The 21,948-nt window shown below is 39.5% G+C and overlaps 1 protein-coding gene across 1 annotated transcript; it reads right to left on the bottom strand.

The window, feature by feature from the left end:
- Positions 1 to 1,861: 1,861 nt before the first annotated feature.
- On the bottom strand, positions 1,862 to 21,928 carry LOC111865734 (U3 small nucleolar RNA-associated protein 6 homolog; the record flags this gene model as incomplete). The annotated part of the gene is given in 11 exon segments (XM_023853987.2): positions 1,862 to 2,011; positions 4,951 to 5,121; positions 6,995 to 7,337; positions 9,893 to 10,088; positions 10,599 to 10,790; positions 13,131 to 13,267; positions 14,358 to 14,534; positions 15,933 to 16,115; positions 17,788 to 17,928; positions 19,346 to 19,472; positions 21,627 to 21,928. Coding segments are annotated over 11 exon segments (1,909 nt in total), but the record flags the coding sequence as incomplete, so codon positions are not given.
- Between the last annotated feature and the right edge of the window lie 20 nt (positions 21,929 to 21,948).

Genomic DNA, 21,948 nt, shown 5'->3' with positions numbered 1-21,948 from the left:
AATCCCATTTCTCTGATGATGTCAGGATGTAACCCAGTCTCAAGGGCCAGTACCATCTGTGTATCATCTTCAAACATAATGCAGTATTACATACAATTACATACAGCATACCACAGCAATAACTACAACTACTGAACTACACATGCCACGCTACTGGCTACAACTACACAGCAGATGCCCACCAGTCCAGCCCTCTTACATCCCAGTAACTTGAACAGGAATACAGTATTTAGTCTAGGCTAATCATGGACCCTGGCTACCGGCATACATCAATGAAGCAGCACCTTCAACACACAGCCACTAGTAACGTTTGGTAGCATCCGAGTCTTCCCACGTTAAGAGATGATAACTGTTGTCCTGGATATAAGTCAATGCCTGACTCCACCCACTGTTCTCTCCATTAGTCCCTTTGCAATGACGACATCACATTCCAAGAGCAACTGTATGTATGAAGGGGGACCCAAAAATAACCGGAAACGACCTGTTGCGCGCGCATACTTTGTAGTTACGAGTTGTGCTGCTAGGTGGTGTTAGCTGGGGGTCTCCCACGACTGTTAGTGAGCTGGCGTCAGTCTGAGTTAAGTGGTTTGTCTGTGGTGCTCTGTTGTGTGCGTTCCTGTTTCAACCCTTTGGCGATTAGTGAGATGGCCGACCAGAAGGAACAAAGAGTGTGCGTGAAATTTTGCTTTCTGTTAGGGAAAACTGCACTTCACTCTTCAAGTCGCGGCAAACATTCACGCAGTTTTCTCTTTGGTCATCTCCGAGCAAGCGAGGAACAAATTTTGCAGACACCCGTCTCATGTGCAAACCTTCAGTTAAAATTCGCTGGACCATGCTCCATGAGATGTTCGTTTCCTCAGAAAGTTGGTCAATGGTCTTTCGACGATCTTCATCAAGTTCACGCACACTCTTTGTTTCTTCTGGTCGGCCATCTCACTAATCGCCAAAGGGTTGAAACAGGAACGCACACAACAGAGCACCACAGACAAACCACTTAACTCAGACTGACGCCAGCTCACTAACAGTCGCAGGAAACCCCCAGCTAACACCACCTAGGAGCACAACTCGTAACTACAAAGCATGCATGCGCAACAGGTCGTTTCCAGTTATTTTTGGGTCCCCCCTCGTATACGCTGGCCACATTGCTGCATCACTCATACAATTAATCCCTGATGATGGATGCTGAGACTGCCATTAAAATGGAAATTCATTCCTTATTCATACAGCTAATCACCCAATCAAAACACTGTTTCACAGCCTGTCTACAAAATATTTAAAAAATTATATGGGTACAGTAGACCGCCTCTGTGGTCTAGTGGTCAGAGTTCCTGGCTACAGTTTCCCAGCACTACCAGATTTTCTGAGAAGCAGCGGGTCTAGAACAGAGTCCACTTATCCTTGTGAGGATAACTGAGGAACTATTTCAAGGAAATAGGAGCTCCGGTCCAGAAAACCGAGATTAACGGCCATGGGGAGCCGTCATGCTGACCACCTCTATGTGCAAAAGTTGGCACTAACTTCACCGACAAGTGGCGGTCGCTCTGTTGGTGCAGTTCGCTTGCCAACTGCAGGCCACGGAGTTTATGGGTACAGTAACTGCTGCAAGTAGGTAAAAGCACTCTGTTCTTGAAGAGCGATGTATGTTGCTGCATATAATTTCACTAACTATTCTAATGCTGAAGGTGTTGAAACTGAATGCAGGTTTCTCACTTCTGGTGTAGGCTGACAAATACTTAGGCATATAATGTTTCTCTGTCTTCTTCAATGTGTGCGCATCAGACTGGACACTGCGTCCATTGTTCAACAATTCCACGTTTCGTCAAACATAGTTAATAAACTCATGCTGAGGGCTTCGGTGAAATTGTCATACCAGTCTTCAACAAACTAAATTCAGTCACAAAACTGTCACTATACACAGGGTCAAGGCTCTTCACAGCTCGCATATAAATCTCACTCACTCTCTTTGCATTACCCCTCTCTTGCTCAAACTTGATATATTCCATCCAGACATCTGCAAGATATGATCACCATATGTAACAAGAGAAAAAGTTTGTACACCACCAACTTAAACTAAACTAAAAACTACAAGATTTCTATCTAAATGGATATGAAGTATCTGTTTCAGGATGAGTACTCTAATTCACGCTCGAAACATCTGGGACATCTGGAGCTAACTACAACACACACATTTTATAGGAGTGTACTCTTCTCTCTCATTAATGTAGTGAATATCATAATTCATACACTTCTATATATATATGGCAATGAATGAGATAATAATAAGCATAACAGAATAGTAAGATAGAGCAATGCCAAAACCATGCTTTACACAGATCACATAGTTATATGGGAACTGAACAAAAGAACTTTAGAACCAAAATTTTATAGACTTACAATAGTGTAATATGGATGGCTAGAGCATTGCTAAGCAACAGCTTAGTAAACAAACCTCAACAACAGAGAGACTGTTTTCTATGGAATCTGCACAACAACCATTTCTATGCAATGGTTAGGTAAAAACGTTTCAACAATAGAAGACAGTATTTTCAGTGGGGTCCATATGAAGGAGTTATCTTAAAAACAAACAGCACTATGGTTCAACATGTGGCGGCAGGGTCGAATACCTCCACCGTGAACCTGCAAGTCATAGGAGGCGATGAAAAGGGAAGTCTCGAATTTGAGACAGTACTATATGGTCTCGAGTACCAAGGGACTTTGACCCAAGAAAGACTGCGAGCTGGCAAGGACCAGCAGCATGTATAAGAGACAGGTCCCATCCCCTCATCAGAGAGGGCACCCATAAAAAACAAGACCATAACTGTCAAACAGTATTAATATCCGGTCATGAGCACCAGGAGGGTGTTCAACACCAAGACTTACTGACTGACTGGCCGCCAGTCACAATGTGACTTTGACTTTGGTTCAGTTCTGAGTTCTGAATTCTTGGCAGGAGACAGCCTCAAAAAGTTCATTGACCTGTGAAGATTCGATTGTGTGATTTGAAGACTTTTATGTATGCTATAGTGCAGTGGCATTGGAAGCATGTAATTTAGTGAGACTTTTGTAGTTCTGGTGTTATAAATCTGTTGCCAGGCAGGGGATAGTGAAGACTAGTGGAAACAGACTGAGAAGATTATTGTGGAGTGATTGTAATTGTGTAAATCAGCAAGAGTGTAACACTTATTTGAGTTATGACCTGTGGGTTAATAAATCCAATTACCAGCCAAACCCACATCTCAGTCACAAAACATTCTGGATTAAATGCCAATTCAGATAAGTGTATGGTTGGTTACGTTGGAGGAGAAAAGACATGGAAAAGATAAAAAATAATTAAGAAATAAAGAAAGTGGGGAGTTTTCAATACTTAGGAAGTAAAGCAATAACAAATGGATGGGAACAAAATAGAATTACATAAAGAATAAGACATGAAGGAAAATTTTACCCATTAGTCAGGACATAGAGGGTGTCCGGATGAAAGGTATCCAAAATGAAATTGTTATATCTCAGAAAGAATTTATTAAACACATTAATGGGTTACACCACTACAAAGGGAAACTATCACGTTTTTTTCCTGCATATATAACTTTCTCAATAAATTTGAATGTGGGCTCCCTTGGTAGCACGACAAATATCCATACTTGAAGAATGTTTGGTGTTACCATAGCCACAGCGACCCTTATGCGGGCTTTCAGGTGTTGAAGGTCATTGATCTTAACCTGGTAGACAATGTTCTTCACATAACCCCACAAAAAATATTCACTGGGGTTAAATCTGGTAACCTAGGAGGCCAAGCAAGCAATTGGTCCAGCGCATAAGCCAGGTATGAAAAAAAAAAACCTTTCAGAGTTTTCATTTCCGATGACATAAACCGGATATGTGTATGACAATTAGTTTCCAAGATATACATTTCTTATTTTGGATACATTTCATCCAGACACCCTATACTTTGCAAATAGGAAACACTACAGATAGGAAAACTTTGTTTATGGAAAATTACTACAGACCCATACGAAGCAGAAAATTGAACATGGACACACAGAGATGAACAGCGGTTGAGATGAGATTTTTAAGAAGTGTAGAAGGAAAACTAGGCAAAAGAGAGTAAGAAATGAAAAAATAAAAATCAGATAATTTACAGTACACTGAAAAATAAAATAATACACAATATTTGTACTAAGGTACTGTATTGTATTTGCTCTATGCAGGATCTGTTCAGCCACAGAGGCCTTGGAGCACGTGCACAACAGCAGAGTTGCGGATTGTATCGGTGTTGCTAGGCGACAGCTCTATGAACACTTGGATTGTGCAACAGGAAGTAAGGGTCACGTGACCTCTGCATTTCCGCGAGTGACGTCACATACCCCACCCGGCACATTCCTACACAACACTCGGTAAATACCCCTCCACGTTAGGCTGTGATGTCACACAAAAGTGGTAGCTATCACATAAGTGGCTTTCTATGAAATCTGTGCCACAACCGTTGCTATCCAATCGCTCAGTAAACACAATCCAACAATATAGGGTGTTTTCTGCGTGGTCAGTGCAGAGGCTATATAACGACAGTTATAGACAGAACAGATATCAGCATTTGGGAGTATCTGAGAGTGTCTGAGTGACAGTGAAAGAGTACAGGGAGATTATGTTGAGAAATAAAAGCATTTTTCAAATCAGTACTCTTATTTGTTTAAGTTCTGTATCCATTTGTAACTTACTTATTGACTTACCCTTGTACATATGTTTGTCTATATTGCTTTATACTTTTCACATTAGAATTAAGTTATATAAGCATGTGCCCAAGTCACAACAGATTGGTCCACCATTCCCAGCAAACATACACCCTTGTGTAGACTTCAATAGATGAGTACTATAATACTTTATGAAGTTCATATTTCATCTCAAACTGTGCACAACTCAGACATATCAATGAAAAACACTTAAACTACAACTTACCAGTATTACTTTTGCCAAATTGATTACAGGCCATTTCACAACATTTGCGCACATGTTTTGGATTCATATCAGGCTGGGTACTTTCCAAAGCGGCCATTCTGGTATGCAATTCCAGACAAAGAGGAGGCTGGATACTCAGTGATTCATAAACTTTTCTTGCTGCTACAATACCTGTCACAAAAATCCAAATAATACCCATTCTGAAACACAGAAGTATAATGGAAGCACTTATGCAAGAATCAACCCACAGAAGTGGTCACAATGAACATATATATAACAGTGATAATGTAGGATTTGAGGTTCTCACATCAGTGGTTATGAAGAGTTCCACCTTCTGAGATATAATGTCATGTAGCTTCCTGAAAGTCAACTGATGTTTTAGAAGAATATGTCGCCTCTATCTTCATGGTTAAAGAATATGCCAAGCAAGCAGAGCTCTTCTTAATAATGATAATTTTTACAGTGTGTTGGAATTCTATACACAATGAAATTTTATGAAGAAGGCTGCCTTCTCACATTTCAATTTTTCTTCTTAAAAATAGTACCATGTCTTAGGAAAAACCATCCTTTTGCCATATTCCATTTCCAACTCATGAACAAAACCAAATGTGTCTCTTAAAAGGACTGTTCCCACTGGCCTAGAGTGGGTTCCATTTTCTTACTCCCTCCTTGGTTGTGTGACTGCCTTCCAATGAACTTGCCTGTATAACCTAGCCAATTGCTCACACTACACACCTAAAACCTAAGGATGAAGGCATTTGGTTCCTCCATAATGCACGGTGTCACATCCTAAAAGCTCACAATCTGAGAATTTGATGAATTTTATTAAAAGCAGTTATTAAATCAAAATATAACTAATATAGAAAGAAGAGTGTCTTCATTTACATGCCATTCCACCTATTTTGACCAAATTCTGCATTACATCAGAGGATCTCCCTAGGGAGGTTTCACACAACCCAAAACTCCAAAAAATAGTTCCTTGCTTACTGTGCATTAACTATTTTCCCATAATGTTATTTCTTACATTCCTTATGAGTTACAAAAAGAGACCTCACCCTGTATATCTGTTATAGTTTTCAACATATTTAATTTTCTATTTTCCAAAAAAATACACAGCAATTTTTTTAAAATGTGCAAAAAGGTGAAAATTTACAGTTTGCTTTACAACAGCAGACTTTCCTTCCACAATTAATACTTTACTGAATGAAAAATATATGTAGGCAAAGCCAATTACATTAGCTAGTACCTCATACATCGAAACTGTACAAAATTGAAAAATATTTTTCTAATTACATTCTGTTAAGAATTACAGAATATACCAGCCTGTTTAGACACAATGAAGATTTTTATGCACACCTGTAGTAGGCATATATTTTGAACAAAGCTCAAACCAAGGAAAACATAAAAATTAGTAAAATTTAAGATCTTCACAAATTCTTATTTTCAACTTCCGTAGTTTTAAAAGTCTATGTTTTTAACAAGAAGTTCTGGGAAGAACTGCCTACTTTCCTATGATACAACACAGGCAGCATAGAAAACGAAAGAATTTAGGGGGAGGGGACACAAACAGAAAGATAGGAAGGTGATCTCGTAAGCCTCAAAAATTAGGGGATGAAACAGACAGCTGGACAGACACAGCCGACAAGATCACCTTATTTTAAGCCTTTTACTTTTTCAAAATAATGAAAGTAGGCTAAAGAGGGTAAACTTGCTTAATTAATTACCACACCATGAAAACATGGAGGACTGTGGGTATAGCTCCGTTCTTTCCTAAGCTTTGGCAACAGGTGGAGGTGAGGTGTTACCTACAAGCCCTGCCTACATTACCTTGGGGAAAGAACCATAGTACCCATCAGACAGAAGGCTGGGTGGGACAAAGTCGGCACATGACAGAGAAGAGAAACATCTGTCTGTGCTGAAAGAGGAACCTTGACTCCCTGGCTGTCCAGTCCATAGCCTTGTCACTATAGTGCATTATGAGTTTATCCAGCTCAATCTGTGTACTTACATTATTTTTATATCTTAAATTCCACAGTGAACTTACCCTTCGCCAAAACCAGCCACTCTATGTACATGGGTTTGAGGTTCAGAGATATAGCAGGTCCTTGGACAACACCATCTTGGAATATCTGTTCAACTTTGTGCATGTCCTTAGTCTGATAGTATTGCAGCATTAACTCCCAGAGGGGAAGAGCAGCCTTACTATCACATCCCAGATGGACTGTCGCATCTTGAAACACTGCCTGACCGAGTCTGTCCTCATCTCTTGAGAGATGATAAGAAAGGCGTGCCTGCCACAGTTGAACACTTGATCTTATCCTCTCAGTGGCCTTTCTAAGCACATCCTCCAACTTCTTAAACTTTTTTTGTGACTTCAACATATCCACCTACAACAAAAATTAACTGTTTCATATCAAACATAAATTTTACTGAATGATAATAGGAAAATGATTATTGTATGGGGAGAGACTTCTTTTATAAGATATATTTTTATAATTTTTTCTTTAAGGCAAGTTCAACGGAGAGAATTTAAAGATAAATGCATTGAAAGATAAATTAATAAAGAAACAAAGAAGATGGTATGGATGCATTTTATGAATGAATGAAATCAGAATCACACAGAAGGTTCTAAAAATAAATCAAAAAGGTAAATATTGAAGAGGAAGACCAAGGCAGAGAGGACAAGTCATGAAAGATGTCTCACAGAAGAAAGGATATGAGAAGTTAGGAAGAGGAATAGGAGGAACTGTGGGGAAAATAGAGATAAATGGATAGGCTTGACTGCTATACAACCCACATGAAGGGTATGAAGGGGGAGAGAAAAGGAAGGCAGATGGTGAAAAGATAGGATTTTTATAATTTTCCTTCATACATAAAGTCACGTTAGTGACTACACAAGGGTTTTTGAATGGTAATTGGATGTACTGCACTCTTATAACTCATAATTACAAATAGTTACATCACTACCATTAATCTACACACACATATCACACACTGTCTCAGACTGTTATAATCTTCACCAGTCATGGCTCAGTAACAGTCTCCACTAGGTGTTACTAGGTTGCAGTTCCCAACAGCATCAATCTCATGTCCTCTCCAGCTGGCAACTGTCTCACAAGTAACTTATGATGGCTACTGACTAGTTATCCCTGGGCAAATAACAAGTTCCAAGTTTCCATGATGGCTCTCACTATATAGCTTTAGCACGGGCCACACAGAAAACATCACTTCCAACAGTTCTTCTATTGTTGTGTGTATCCATGGCCGCAGATAAGGGTTTATCGAACCGTTGCCTACCAAGGACCATCTCCTCTGTTTCCACTATTCCACCTTTCAGGTGCCATGTCACACTGCTCCCTCCTTAAGGCTGCTAATCAAAAGTAGCCTATAGGCATGTCACCATTTCTTCTTCCAGTCTGTGGGGACAGAACTACAAAAAGTACCCAGTGCAGGCATGTAAGCTGTCACTCTTCTCTACAACCTGATGGAAGACCTGATTGCCAGCTTTATAACTTCTGGCCCTAAGGTCTGCTTGAGGGCCTTGTTTATTATCCTCTTGCCCTCTTGCTCTTTTATACCTCAGTCTCTTATCATGTCAATGAATGCCTTTCCTGATCCCTATGAACATGGTCCACATGTAGCAAAGGAAAGGCACGGTGGGTCAACTGTTTGACAGTGGCGGCAAACTCCTGCTGGGGTTCACCATCATCTTGAATCCTTGCTTCCAGCTGGCTGCAGTACCCTAAGGCCAGATGCTGATCCTGAAATCAGTCCTCATGTCCTGATAGTCTTCACGTATGTCACTTTAGAGACTATGCAGAACTTCAGAAACCTGGCCCTGTGGCACGGTAAGAAGGTTTGCGGCTTTAACGTGTGGTGCCCAGTTACAGGGCTCTGCCACAGCTTCTATCTTTTCATGACTGGCCTCCAACTCTTCCTGGTCAGTCTCTATCTTTTCATGACTGGCCTGCAACTCTTCCTGGTCAACCTCCATCTTTCCCAGAGTGGCGTCTATGTTTCTAACTTCCGTCATGGCCTCTATTTGTTCTTGGTCAGGGTGCATCTTGTACTCCATCCCTTACCAAAAGGTCCAAACACTTCCTTGGTTACCCTCTAGCCAAGCTTTCATCTCTTCACCAGCTCTCGTCTCTTCCATGATGGCTACCAGACATTAAAATATGCCAAGATTATTCATCAACTCAATTCAAATCCAACAGAGCACAATTCACTAAATCCACAAATTCAATCCAACCAATCAATCAATCCTATCCCACTTCTGACACCAACTGTCATGTGTTAGTGACTATATACAGAGTTTGAATTGCTAATTGGATTTTCTGTCATCTTGTAACGCGTTACTACAGATAGTTATAACATGTATCACTAATCTACGCACAAAACAAATCACTATAGCACACACTGACTAAGTCTGATATAGTCTTCACTAGTCGTTGCTCGGTTAAGGTCTTCACTAGGCATCACTAGGTTATGGTTCCCAACGATGAAGACTCTTCTGCCTCTGACATCCTTACTTGTTGGCAATTCACAACTAAGTCATGATGGCCTACTGACTAGCTATCCCTGGTTCTCACCAGCTATCACTGCCTGATAGCTTCTGGCCAAGTTGCCATGATGGCTCTTGTTATAACCTTGGCATGCACCACATAAAAAACACTGCTCCCAACAGTTCTTCTATGGTTAAGTGCACACCCACTGTCATGGACACGTGTTTATCGAGCCCCTGCTTAGCAACAGCCGTATCTTCTAGCTCAATTATTCTGCCTTTCAGGTGTCATTTCACAATACCTATTTAATAATGTTATCAACAAATAACCAGAAACTTTCTAAATACATGCATAAAAATCAAAACTTTGTTAGCTCTTAAGAGTCAGTGTTCATACACCATTTCAATCAGTACTCAAAGTATTATTTAATAACTTACCCAAAGGAGATAATACTTTTCTTGCATACAGCCAGCACTGTGGGCATCCTGAAATGCAACTCTCAGAAGGTTCTTCTTGAACCGTGGGAGGTAAGTTAGATCCTGATTTAGCTCTAACAGCATATCTAGATATAAAGACCACATCTTCTCTGTGGGCAGCTGCTTCAGTACAGCCACATATACTCCACAACACTGTCTGTATCACACAAACAATAAAAGTTAGATTCTAACACACACTCTTTATGGCTGCATAGGATTGCGGTTTGTAGATTATTATTTCTACCACTAAATTTCTATTAAAAAAATAGTTTTCTCTGATGTCATTCTGTGAAAGGGGATCGCCTTATTTTAGGTAAATATAATAGGACACTCTTGAGCCAGGATAGCACTGCCAATATTGTGGCTAGAGTCTGGATCATCAGGGATTTCTAAGCAAGAGCAGGGACTTTTGTTCTGCTATCACATCCAGATTAGCTGAGAACCATTAAGCACATCCAGTGAGTACCCAGATACATTTCTCCTGAGATAAAAGCAGCCACACCACCCACCTTCACGTAATACCACAGTAAAGCATGCATGGAGCTTTAACGCCATTCCCCATACACCTTCAAAGTCCATACTTAAGCACAGAGGCAGCTTTACCTTTATCTTCAAAGTGTGTCATCCTGTCAAGAGGTGACACTTCCGCTTTATACATGTTTCTCACCTGATTCTCTGCTTCAAGCAGCTGTTCTTACTGTTGTTCCCATCTTCATCTATTTCACTGGTGCCTGATGGGGCAGTCAAAAGGTTACTTTCTTCCGGGAACTGAGGATCTATGTACGTTAGTCCTTCAAGCTCACGCCGAGCCATGGTATCCCATGTAAATTCATCATTCGAAAAAGTTTGTATCATGTAACTGTAACACATATTAAAGTACCTGATATACTGATTGTTAAAAAAAGGGATACAGGTTTTAAATGGTACAATACTCACTTAATTGAGCAAAAAAGTCCCCGTCAACATATGCCCAGAAATCAATGACTGCTGAGATACGGATGAGTTTTGAAATTAACTTGACACTTGGATAACACTATAGTAGACATTAACAGAATGTCAGTGTACGTCGTGTATATCTGTTTACCTTTCCCTTACATGTGTTGTGACTCTCAGCACACACTGCACTATTTATGTACTACTATGGAAAAACAATTATAGTTGGTGTTCTGATACTCATTAATTTGAAATTTGTTTAGTGGTTTTGTAATGGAATCTTATTAGTCTGCTTGGGAAATGGTAGACATGCACTTCATGTATTGCAGTGCCAAAGAAAATTCTCACGAAGCACGTCACCTCTACTTAGATAATTTGCCACAGCACACTCCCAACCCACATGTCATTCACCAAACTTCGCCAGCGACTGAGAAAATCTGACACCTTTGCTCCACAGGTATTGGATCGTGGAAAGCCTCAATCAGTTTCAACTCCCAATATGGAATTTCATATACTGAGAAGAGTGGAAGATCCCAGAACCAGTGTGCAAAGAATTACAGCTGCCGAAGGTACCAGTGTTCCCCTTGTTTGGAGAATTCTCATGAGCAATCACTTCACCAACACTACATGCCCCCATTCCTCCTGATCATCATGCAAGGGTGGCGTCTGGTCAACGGCTTCTCACAAAATACACTGTAAACACAAAGTATGCAGCCAAAATCCTGTTTACTGATGAGGTGGGATTCACAAGGGACAGTACTGTGAACTTTCACATTACCCATGTTGTCTCACAACTCTATGGGTCTCCACAGCCTGTTACAGGGCCAATTTTACACCCAATCCCCCTGGGTGGGCATCTTAGGTGATCAGCTCTTACGACTAGTTGTCTTACCTAAGAGACCAACAGGTGCACTGCTTCATGCATGATGCGGCACCAACTCATTTTCTCCACATTGTCTAACAGCACCCAAAACAGACTTCTGATGAACAGTGGCTACGATGCAAAGGCCCAGTGAACTAGCCTGCATAATCACCTGACCTCAATCATCTGGTTATTAGGCTATGGGGACACCTAAAGACTTTGGTGTATTCAGCACCCACCAATGACTTAGAAGTATTAAAGCAAAGAATACAGAAATCTTGTCAGGAGATTCAAGTGAAACTAGGAATTTTCGACAGTGTGCACCTCTGTGCAATGAAGAGCTGAAAGTTTTGTAGAAATGCATGGAAACCACATACACCATCTGCTGTAGAGATCACACAAACATCATCCATATCTCAGCAGGCAGTGGTTTCTGGACATATGTTGACTGGGAAATTTTGCTCATTAAAGTGAGTACTGTACCCCTTAAAGCCTGTAACCCATTTTGTAACAAAATGTACAACATCCATTTCTTTGCTCCCTATAATTTCCCATGAATTTATAAACTTCTTTGTTTGTCTTTAGTCTCTAACTTTGAGTGACAAAGTAGCAGAGACCGTGAAGAATGTGGAGACGATCATTACATATTCTGAACTGGCTATTTCTTTGCAACAAGACAGATACATAATAACACTACACTATATGGTGCATTCTCTTGTTATTCAGTTTACCATACTGCATGTACTTCTGACTGAAGGCCGTGCCATAGCTCAAGCAGCTAGTCGCAGGCTTCCCACCATGGTGGCCCAGCGATCCTGGGTCTGGTCAAGTGGGATGTGTGGTGGACAAAGTGGCGCCGGGGCAGGATTTCTCTGAGTACTTCGGTTTCCCCTGCCAATCTTCATTCCACCAATTGCTCCACAATCACCCTCACCTATCATCTGGGGCTGGTACAATAGGCAGGAAGTGGCCACAGTACAACGGACTTTTTCCCACCCCACTAGCAATAAAAAAATACTTGACTGAAAATTAGAATCCATAAGTATAATATCTCTTTCATATTTACTTCAAATCCACTGGCCTGATGTCATGAATACAGTCTGTCTGGTAACCATAGGAGTCAGAGAGAGAATAAAGTGCTTCAGAAACATCAATATGGTGGCAAATGTGACATAATATAATAGGAAAGTATGTAGTAACAATAGACAGAAAAACTGAAAACTTAACATAATTTTCTGTAAGTTGGTCACCTGCTTTAAGCTGAGGTGTTTGAGTGGAACCACAGGTGACCAACACAGACAGATTTCACTGTATGTGGCTTTCTTTTACAATGCCTCCTTCTGTTACAGAAAAACCAAATGTACTTAAAAATTCAGAAGACAAAACATGAAGCAGTAGACGTACGTCACCATCTTAAACTGGAGTTTGCTTGTGAAATCATATTCCTTAGCAATAGCTAGCAAATCGATCAGGAAATGAACATCATGAATCTTCTTAATGGCCGATTCATAGATCACCTCAGCCAAACGACCTTCCAACACCTAATGGAAAAAGTATTCAAAACAAACATTACATGCAAGAAATTATAACGCCTGTATGTGAAATCCTCACTTCTGGTGTGACACCACAGAGTTTGATAGAAATTTACCACTTTTCCTCTGACAGACTTGTAAACCTTTACCAGACTGCATGGCATCATATTCCAGGAGATAGTATACTCTTCATTTCCAATTTCCATCTTTAATATCAATCGTCACAAAATAAATTCTAAATAATTTAATAACTTTTCTTAAATATATGTCATATATAGAAACTAGTGAAATGCTACATTTGGAGCATAGCTCTGTATGGGGCTGAAACTTGGATGCTTAGGGCAGTAGATCAGAAACATCTGGAAAGCTTCGAAATGTGGTGTTGGAGAAGGATGAAGATCAGTTGGACCGATTATGTGAGAAATGAAGAACTGTTAATTAGAGTCAGTGAGCTGAGGAATATCCTACGTGAAATACGAAAACAGAAGGCTAATTGGATTGGTCATGTTTTACACAGAAACTGCCTTCTAAAAGAAGTTATTGAAGGAAAGATAGAGGGGCGGATAGAAGTGACAAGAAGACGAGGAAAAAGATGTAAGAAGATGCTGGATGATCTTGGGGACAGAAGAGGATACTGTCATTTGAAGGAGAAAGCTCTAGATCGCATTAAGTGGAGGAACTGTTTTGGAAGAGACTGTGGACCTGTTGTCTGACATATTACTGATGATGATGATGATGATGTCGTAGCAGTGGTGATAAAAATATTGATCAGGATCGCAGAAAATCAGGGCAACTGCAATGGTTCCCATTCTTTTAAAATTACACTTTTAATCTTCTGGATTGTGACACTGTGTAGTCTGTTAAAAAGAGTAACAGCCATTTTGAAAGACATGACAAGAACAACAACCATTCCCCCTTAAATGCCCTAAAAAATGTAATTATTTTTCTGCTTTCCATTCCTGCAGGAGGGTTATTTGTGACTTTTTCTAAGTTCTGCCCTTTCACAGTTCCATCCTTCAAATAAAGCACATTACCAAATAAAACTTAATACTTAGTAGCTCAAAATATAATTTTGTTTTAAGTCTGGAAAGTTGTGTACCTGGTCTGAAACCTCTTCTGTTCCATCATGCTGACAGTGTGTTTGTTCTTCTTCTGTACTTGAAGGCACACTAGTATAGCTTCTCTCTCCTACTGGGTTCTTCCTCCCCTCAACCTCCTTTTTCTCACGCTGCTGCTTCCGCTTCATGGCTGCATACTGCAACTCCAAGCGAAATGCCTGTAACATGAGAGAATATACACATGAGACAAATAATAAGCACATATTATCGTACCGACATTCTCGGATACAAAGGTTTCGTTGAATTAGTGGTTATTTAGTGACACTGTCAGTATTTAGATTATACAGTGCTGAATAGTAAGATGACTGATGAACTGGAAAGGATTTGAGAGGAAGTGGACTTGGCCTAATTGAGATACTTTCCTAGCATTTGCCTCAAGGGACTGAAAACCATAGCACTTCCCAAATACAAATATCAAGTGTTACTGCTACACTAAACAGCTCAGTCCAGGATACATGGAATCTCAGTCTCTTTGTTTCTGAAATACATTATGGCATACCAACGAAATACCTTAATTTCACTGCAGATTCATGACAGCGTTAATTAGATGTTATTCTGGTAATAAAAATGGCTTCATTTTATCAGCACTACGTTCACTATGAAATGAGGTATCCACATTATAATGACAGGTGTCAACAACATGGCTAGATTTAAACTTGTAAAATGCCATTAAGGAGCAAATTTGTACTTTTCACCTCACCTACTGCAATGACGGTGATGGAAAACAAAGCATGAGTTTATACATATCATAAATATTTTAACCATACAGTTCAGAGATTCAAGTGGCATATGAAATATAGAAGATAGATGAAGAATTCACATCTGACCACTTCCAACTCAAGAAATTAGGCTAAAGGGGGACATAACTGAAAAATCTATTAAATGGAGGTGGGGGGGAAATTAAATAAATATGATGACTAACAAAACACTTAAATCAAACGACAATATTTTCCTCAGCACATTTTTACTATTAATATAATTCTTATTACCAGTACATGGAATTGTTGATAAATCATACCAACATTAATTTCACTACATGGAACTTACTCATGGAGCTGAGCCCTTCTGGAGGAGCTGCCAATTCTGCAGCTACTCAAGAATTTTCCAGCATTTTATGGAACCCGAAGGTTCATTACCATGTTCACAAGAACCCTCCACTGGTCCCTATCCTGAGCCAGGTCAATCCAATCCATACCATCCCATCCTATCTCTCTAAAATTAACTTTAATATTGTCCACCCACCTACATCTTGGTCTTCCCAGTGATCTCTTTCCTTCTGGCTTTCCCACCAATATCCTATACGCATTCCTCGTCTCCCACATTCATGCTACATGCCCTGCCCACCTCATCCCCTTGACTTGATCATTCTAATTATACTTGGAGACGAGACCGAGTTATGAAGCTCCTCATTGTGCAGTTTTCTCCAACCTCCTGTCACTTCCTCTCTCTTCAGTCCAAATATTCTCAACACCCTGTTCTCAAACACCCTCAGTCTATGTCAGTCCACTATATGACACAGTAAGGTTAAATGAAAAATAATCTTCTCAATGCCTTACCTCAGCAAAGAGACATTTTGATCCAGGATGGAAGCGCAGACCACGTAGTAGGAACTGACGAGCATTTTCAACAGAGTGACTCTCTTCAAACTCCCAGTTGGCAGCAAGACGCCACAATTTTGGTTTATCGCTATGTACCTGCAGCATTTGCACTAGGGTGCGACTCACAGAGCTGCGGAACCGCTGACATGAACGTACAGAGGAATGTCAATTTTAAACTGCATATATAAATTAAGTAGCATGTGATAATAAGGGTAAACACATACAAAATGCAACATACAACTCACAGCAAATTTAAATTATGTTTACAGAATTACACAACTCACTTTAGCCTCCTCCAAAACCCCAAATCAAGAGATAAGACAAGGTAACAGAAGGCCATGTCAAAAATCATTCAGTCCATCTTAGAAAACTATGAACTTCATTGATAGTGATTGGAAGTTAATCCTCTTCAAAACTCGCTCCTTCAGCACATACTCATTTGCTCCACCATTCCTGCTGATGGTGAGATGACCCATGAAACTCAGTTTTTGGAATTACCAACAGCTGTTGAACCGCAGTACGTCAAACTGTTTCCACATCAATACATATTTTCTTTTTCATGGTTTCTTACAGGGAAAATACCATACAGAACAACATGTGGTGAGTGAGGTGGCCTGTCAGTTGTGCAATTCTGAGTTAATTAAAAATTGCCATAAAAGTTGGACCATTTTCATGGTGAGCTCTTCTCGCCAGATCCCTACGAATTCACTGTATTATATTGGCTGGTTGCAAGAAAGATGTTATTTCAGACACTTGAGATGGAGTGAGAACTGAAGCCCAGATCAGAATGGTAGGCAGATGTGATAGGACCTGAGCTCAATCCTAACAACAAGACCAGAGAGGGTGAAACAATACTCCTCTACCTGGGCCCTCAAAGACAGAGTTGATTTCTCACTTCTAGATTGCAGGGGCCCTGGAAAGCGCTTTCTTCTCTCATAAGTTCACATTACTCCATCCTCCCCTCACACAACAAAAACATACTGGGGGTCTGAGGAGGACTATCTCTTCTCATAATTCTTCCATTCCCTACAACAAAAGTGGTGCTGTTGTCATGAAAAGGGCTGTCTTCTGGCTCAATATTCCTATTATCCTGGAATGGATGACCTATGTCACTGATGATGACATCCCATCAAAGATGTTTTACACTTACATCATCATCATCATCATCATCATCACTGGCACGACAGCCCTTTGTGAGCCCTGGCATTCGTCAGGATTGCTCGCCATTCTTCTCCATTCAATGCTACATTCCTCCAGTAAACATTTTCCAGGTCATCTTGAATAGGTCCGTCTGGCTACTCTTTCCTCGGATTTCTGAACAATTTAGTTTTTACAGCGTGAGGTCGTTAGCCTCACGCCCAACACCCAACCTGGAGGACCAGGGTATCCCTCTCTGTCTGGCTCCTACCCCTTGACCTGTCCAGCATGGGTGGCCTTACCAGTAGCTATGCTACCGCCAGCATAGCTCTCAGGGTCTCAGGAGCTCTCAAACCCCACCACCACAATAAGGTGGAGATACCATTGGTGGGGTTTACTCTTACAATATCCTTAAAATAGTAATTTTTCAGCTGTGTTACTAAATACAATCTATGAGCCGGTATGCACAGATCAGTACTGGGTCACACGCCATCAGTTCAAAAACACTGCCCTTGTATACTGAAAAACTGAATAAAATATTGAAGAAGGAAACCACAAAAAAAGGTAAAATCTTAGTTTTACATTCCACAAACAAATTCTAGTACACTTTTAGACCAGGCTACACAAAAACCATAGACTACATTTGAAACAGTATGCGCTACTATCTGCCACTTACCATCTGCTTACAGAACTTAATGTAAGAAATCCACAGTTTGACATCATCTTTGAATCGTTGGATGGCTTGTTTGAATAGCCTATTCACTCTGTTCGTTATAACAAATTCAATATCAGCCTTCTTGTGAGTAACGCCTTTCTTCTACAAATAAAAGACAAGAAACAGTAGAACATAAATGAAGTAACTACCTTCTAAAATAACACACATAAGAGACGACAATGGGTAACTCCATACATATGACTTGGTTATCAACCCTTCAAAGCCTAACAGAACTTTTAACTTTTACTGCTATAAGAAAAGAAGAAAACCAAAGTCAACAGCCTTACAGCAGAAGTTACAGCAGTCCTTGGAGCCACCTACTATTTACACTACCTCCACGGAGGAGAGTCCTTGAGAATCTAACAGCTAGTCAGCCAGTCAGGAATTTCCATGAGTTTTATGGAACCAGAAAGTACAATATCATCTTCACAAGCCAGGATCATATTCATTTTTGAAAACATGGCTTCATTAATGACCTGAAGTGAAACCCGAAGTTAATATGAGCACCGAAAGAAAGTTGTAACATGATATTTCTCACATTCAGGACAGTTTTGCGGATGTATTCAATGCAATTCACGATATCCTCAACCTGAATGCACCACCACATGGCACAGCAACAGCACACTTCAATCCAAAAATATTTCCCGGCAAAAGACCCACAAGATATGGCTAGTCTGACACTATATTACAAAAAAAAAATCTAAAGAAATCTGTAAGCATAAAACCTAGATTGCTAAAAACAATATTACGCGAAATATCCGTCAGCTAGACTAGTGCCCACTCCAGCTGAAACTACCTTCTTCATTCAAAATATCAAGGAGACATATCCTCTCACAAGCCTACTCACATCAGAGTACTGTAAGAGAGGCATTAAAGGGCAATCACTATTTTGGAAGAGTTCTACTGTATGGATGCCATGCCAACAATTTCTCTGCAATAGCACCCCAATTATTTGTTGAACAGCCGCTGAGAAAGGCCACGTTTTAAACGATGACACATCTAGACATGACTTGCTACCCACAATTTCCATGAGCAGGGGCTACCAAGAGGCAGGCCTGACTTGCATTTGTGCAGTATTGGGCAAAAGACCCATTTAGCATCAACTATAGGACTGTGGCAACAAAACACAATCACTGAAGTGGCTCACAGTAGACAAGAGATAAGAGAGAAAGGTACTTCACAACTCAATTCTAACTTGGGCCTATATACGAGTGTGCACACTTCTATTCTAACAGCAAGAAAGGCCGACTTTGGCCAGACTAAGTGAATGATGGAAAATGAATGCAGATATTTTCATATTGATCTTGCTGGTCTCAAACATTCACATGAAACTTTGGCTAAAAAAGGTCACAATCATATCCCTAAGACTGCAGGTCCCCAACAAATTATATCACTTTTTAAACCTCCTTCAAGCACATCAATAACCTGCAAAACTTCTTTATATTATCTTAATTATTACATATGTAATTACTGGTCAAAACCATCCACAGCCACATTAGAACTGCTTAAATAAACTCACCTCTCTGCGAAGTCTTAATAGTTTAAGAAGATCCATTTCATACTGTATATATCTAAGATGGTCTTCTTTGCATTTTGTACGCCGCTGAATCTTGTACTCAAATTCCTTTCTCTTCTTTATAATTGTTCTGGAAACAAACATAAATAGAAACAGGAAAGGATAAAACTATAAATATGATGCACAAGGAACACACTCTACCACAAACATCTACCAACACCTTTCACTGTTATCAGTAAAACAGCTCTGCCATTGAGCATAGGAACACACTCTAAATTCAGAACCTTTAGACCTCTATGTTCATTGTTCCCATATTAAAAAAAAAAAAAAATACTATCACTGATGAACTTGTCATATTTGCTTTACAGACAATGAATTTCAGTTTATTGGATTGTGTGTTATTACCAGGGCCCGGATTTTGATGACATGTCATCTTTTTTTCCTTGTATCCTATGCGATGCTCTTAAATATATAAATCTTGGATATGAGCTGCTGGTTACAGAAATGTAAATTTTATGGGTAATTTTTTGTCATTTCTTGACATTTTTTAGGTTTAAGGTCATTTTTTCATGTCGGGGGTAATTTTTTGGTAAATTTTTGGACTTTTAAGGATATTTCTTGTCATTTTTGGCCATTTTAGGGAATTTTTCTTCATATGTTTNATGTTTTAAACTTTTAAATATTTTAACATTGACGGCTCAATTTGAGGGCATTCTTCGGATGGAATGCAAGAATTGTACGTGCATTCAACGCTACTAGAAAGTGTTGTGCTTTTACACTCCGACATCTGTAGCAGTGTTCACGCAGCTTACATACTGTGTAAATTATACAACGCCAGTGGTTTCATGTGTTTGTAAACGTGCCTCTGATGATGGTTTATTTTAAACCGAAACATGTAGGGCGAGTGAAATAAATAAGTGACCTAGAAACATTGTTACACTTGACGGATTATTCATTGACAATTTGTGAAAGATAAGTTTCCTAGGATGCTGTGGGACACATACTTGTTGATTTCATGCAGTTTATTTCCTTATATGATAAATACTCATATATGCAAATATATTTATCACATACATTTTTTTTTTAAATATGTTTATAGTATGTGTTTAACAGTCTCCTATCCAACCATATGAGACATCTCCCTTTCTCAAATCCTCTAATCCTTTGTAATTTCCAAATCCCTGCTTGCAAACATGTTATTCCAATGTATGGGAGTCACATACCCCACGATGTTCATTTACATACATCCAAGGCACCAATTTCATTTCATTTCATTTCATTTATTCACCTTCCATAAATCCTGTCGAGAGTACATTCTCATGCGGATGTGGAGATTATCCTAGTTACAGTCACAACTAAGAATTCCAGTTGTCATCCAATAGCATTCACATTTGTAATAAAATACTGATAAACATATACAATATAATAAATAAGTTAATTTTAGTAGTAAAAGTAATGGCAAACCTTATACAATTTGTACAGTTTTATACAAGTCTATTAATTAAAAATTCAATAGTTAAAACACAATGTCATTAATGAGTTTTGTATAACATACATTAATTACATAATAAATTGAAATAAAGACTAGTATACGCGGTAGCATAGTGGTTGAGGAGCTATGCTACAAGCCGGAAGGTCGCGAGTTCAAGTCCCGATGTGGTCATTGGATTTTTTTCAGGTGACCTAATCTTTAGAGCCGCACTAGACCCTGGAGTTTACCCAGCCTCTAACAGAAATGAGTACCAGGAATTAATTAACTAATTTTCCTGGGGAGTAAAGCTGACAACCTCACCGCCATTTTTGAGCCGACTGTCTAGACAAGGTGGTACCCAACGTCTCACAACCCTATGTGTTCACAGCCTGGTATGGGGATAGCTTTACTTTTTCTTTTCTTTTTATACAGTAATATATTGTGTATATCTATATTAAGCATCTAAAAACCAGAACACAGACTGACAATCTTGTCTTATTTTAATTGTAAAGCAAGACAACTACTCGCATCTTAAAAAGATTTATAACCAAAATATTCCCGTAAAGAATAAAAAGAATGTAAATATAAAAATTGTTTTAATTGTACCTCAAAACTCTTTGTGTCACTCGATATACGTAGCAAATGAGGGTCAATTTCGGTGTCTAATATGAACATTTGATATATGCTATAAAATAACGACAGAGTAAAAAAATTAAATTAGCAGGCAGTAACCTAACCTAACAAGGAAACTTCTAACCTGTCAAAACGCCTGTATGTCATACATACTGACAGCACATGGCCATTTCTTCGTACCTTATTTCATGCTTTTCGAACAGACCAATTTGTCCCATCTGTTCCAACTCGGGAATCATTCCTTCTGCACGATACTCCACGAATTCCGCCATGGCGATTTATCTTATACAACGTGAGTCTGCAGTAAGTAACAGATATTCAACACACGTTCCCTACACTTTCAAAATTTTCAAAATATCGCGTCCAACATTCATGCGGCTTTCTTTGGAACACCCTGCTGAGCCTGTTCGACCATACACTTTAATACACTTCTTACGATTAGCAGCCACACATGCTACACGGTCATCTCACACCTCTTCTAACGGTTCACACCGTTCTACAC

This window comes from Cryptotermes secundus, unplaced genomic scaffold (genome assembly GCF_002891405.2).
Source record: "Cryptotermes secundus unplaced genomic scaffold, Csec_1.0 scaffold183, whole genome shotgun sequence".
NCBI lineage: Eukaryota > Metazoa > Arthropoda > Insecta > Blattodea > Kalotermitidae > Cryptotermes > Cryptotermes secundus.
This window is presented reverse-complemented; position numbering and strand designations above follow the sequence as displayed.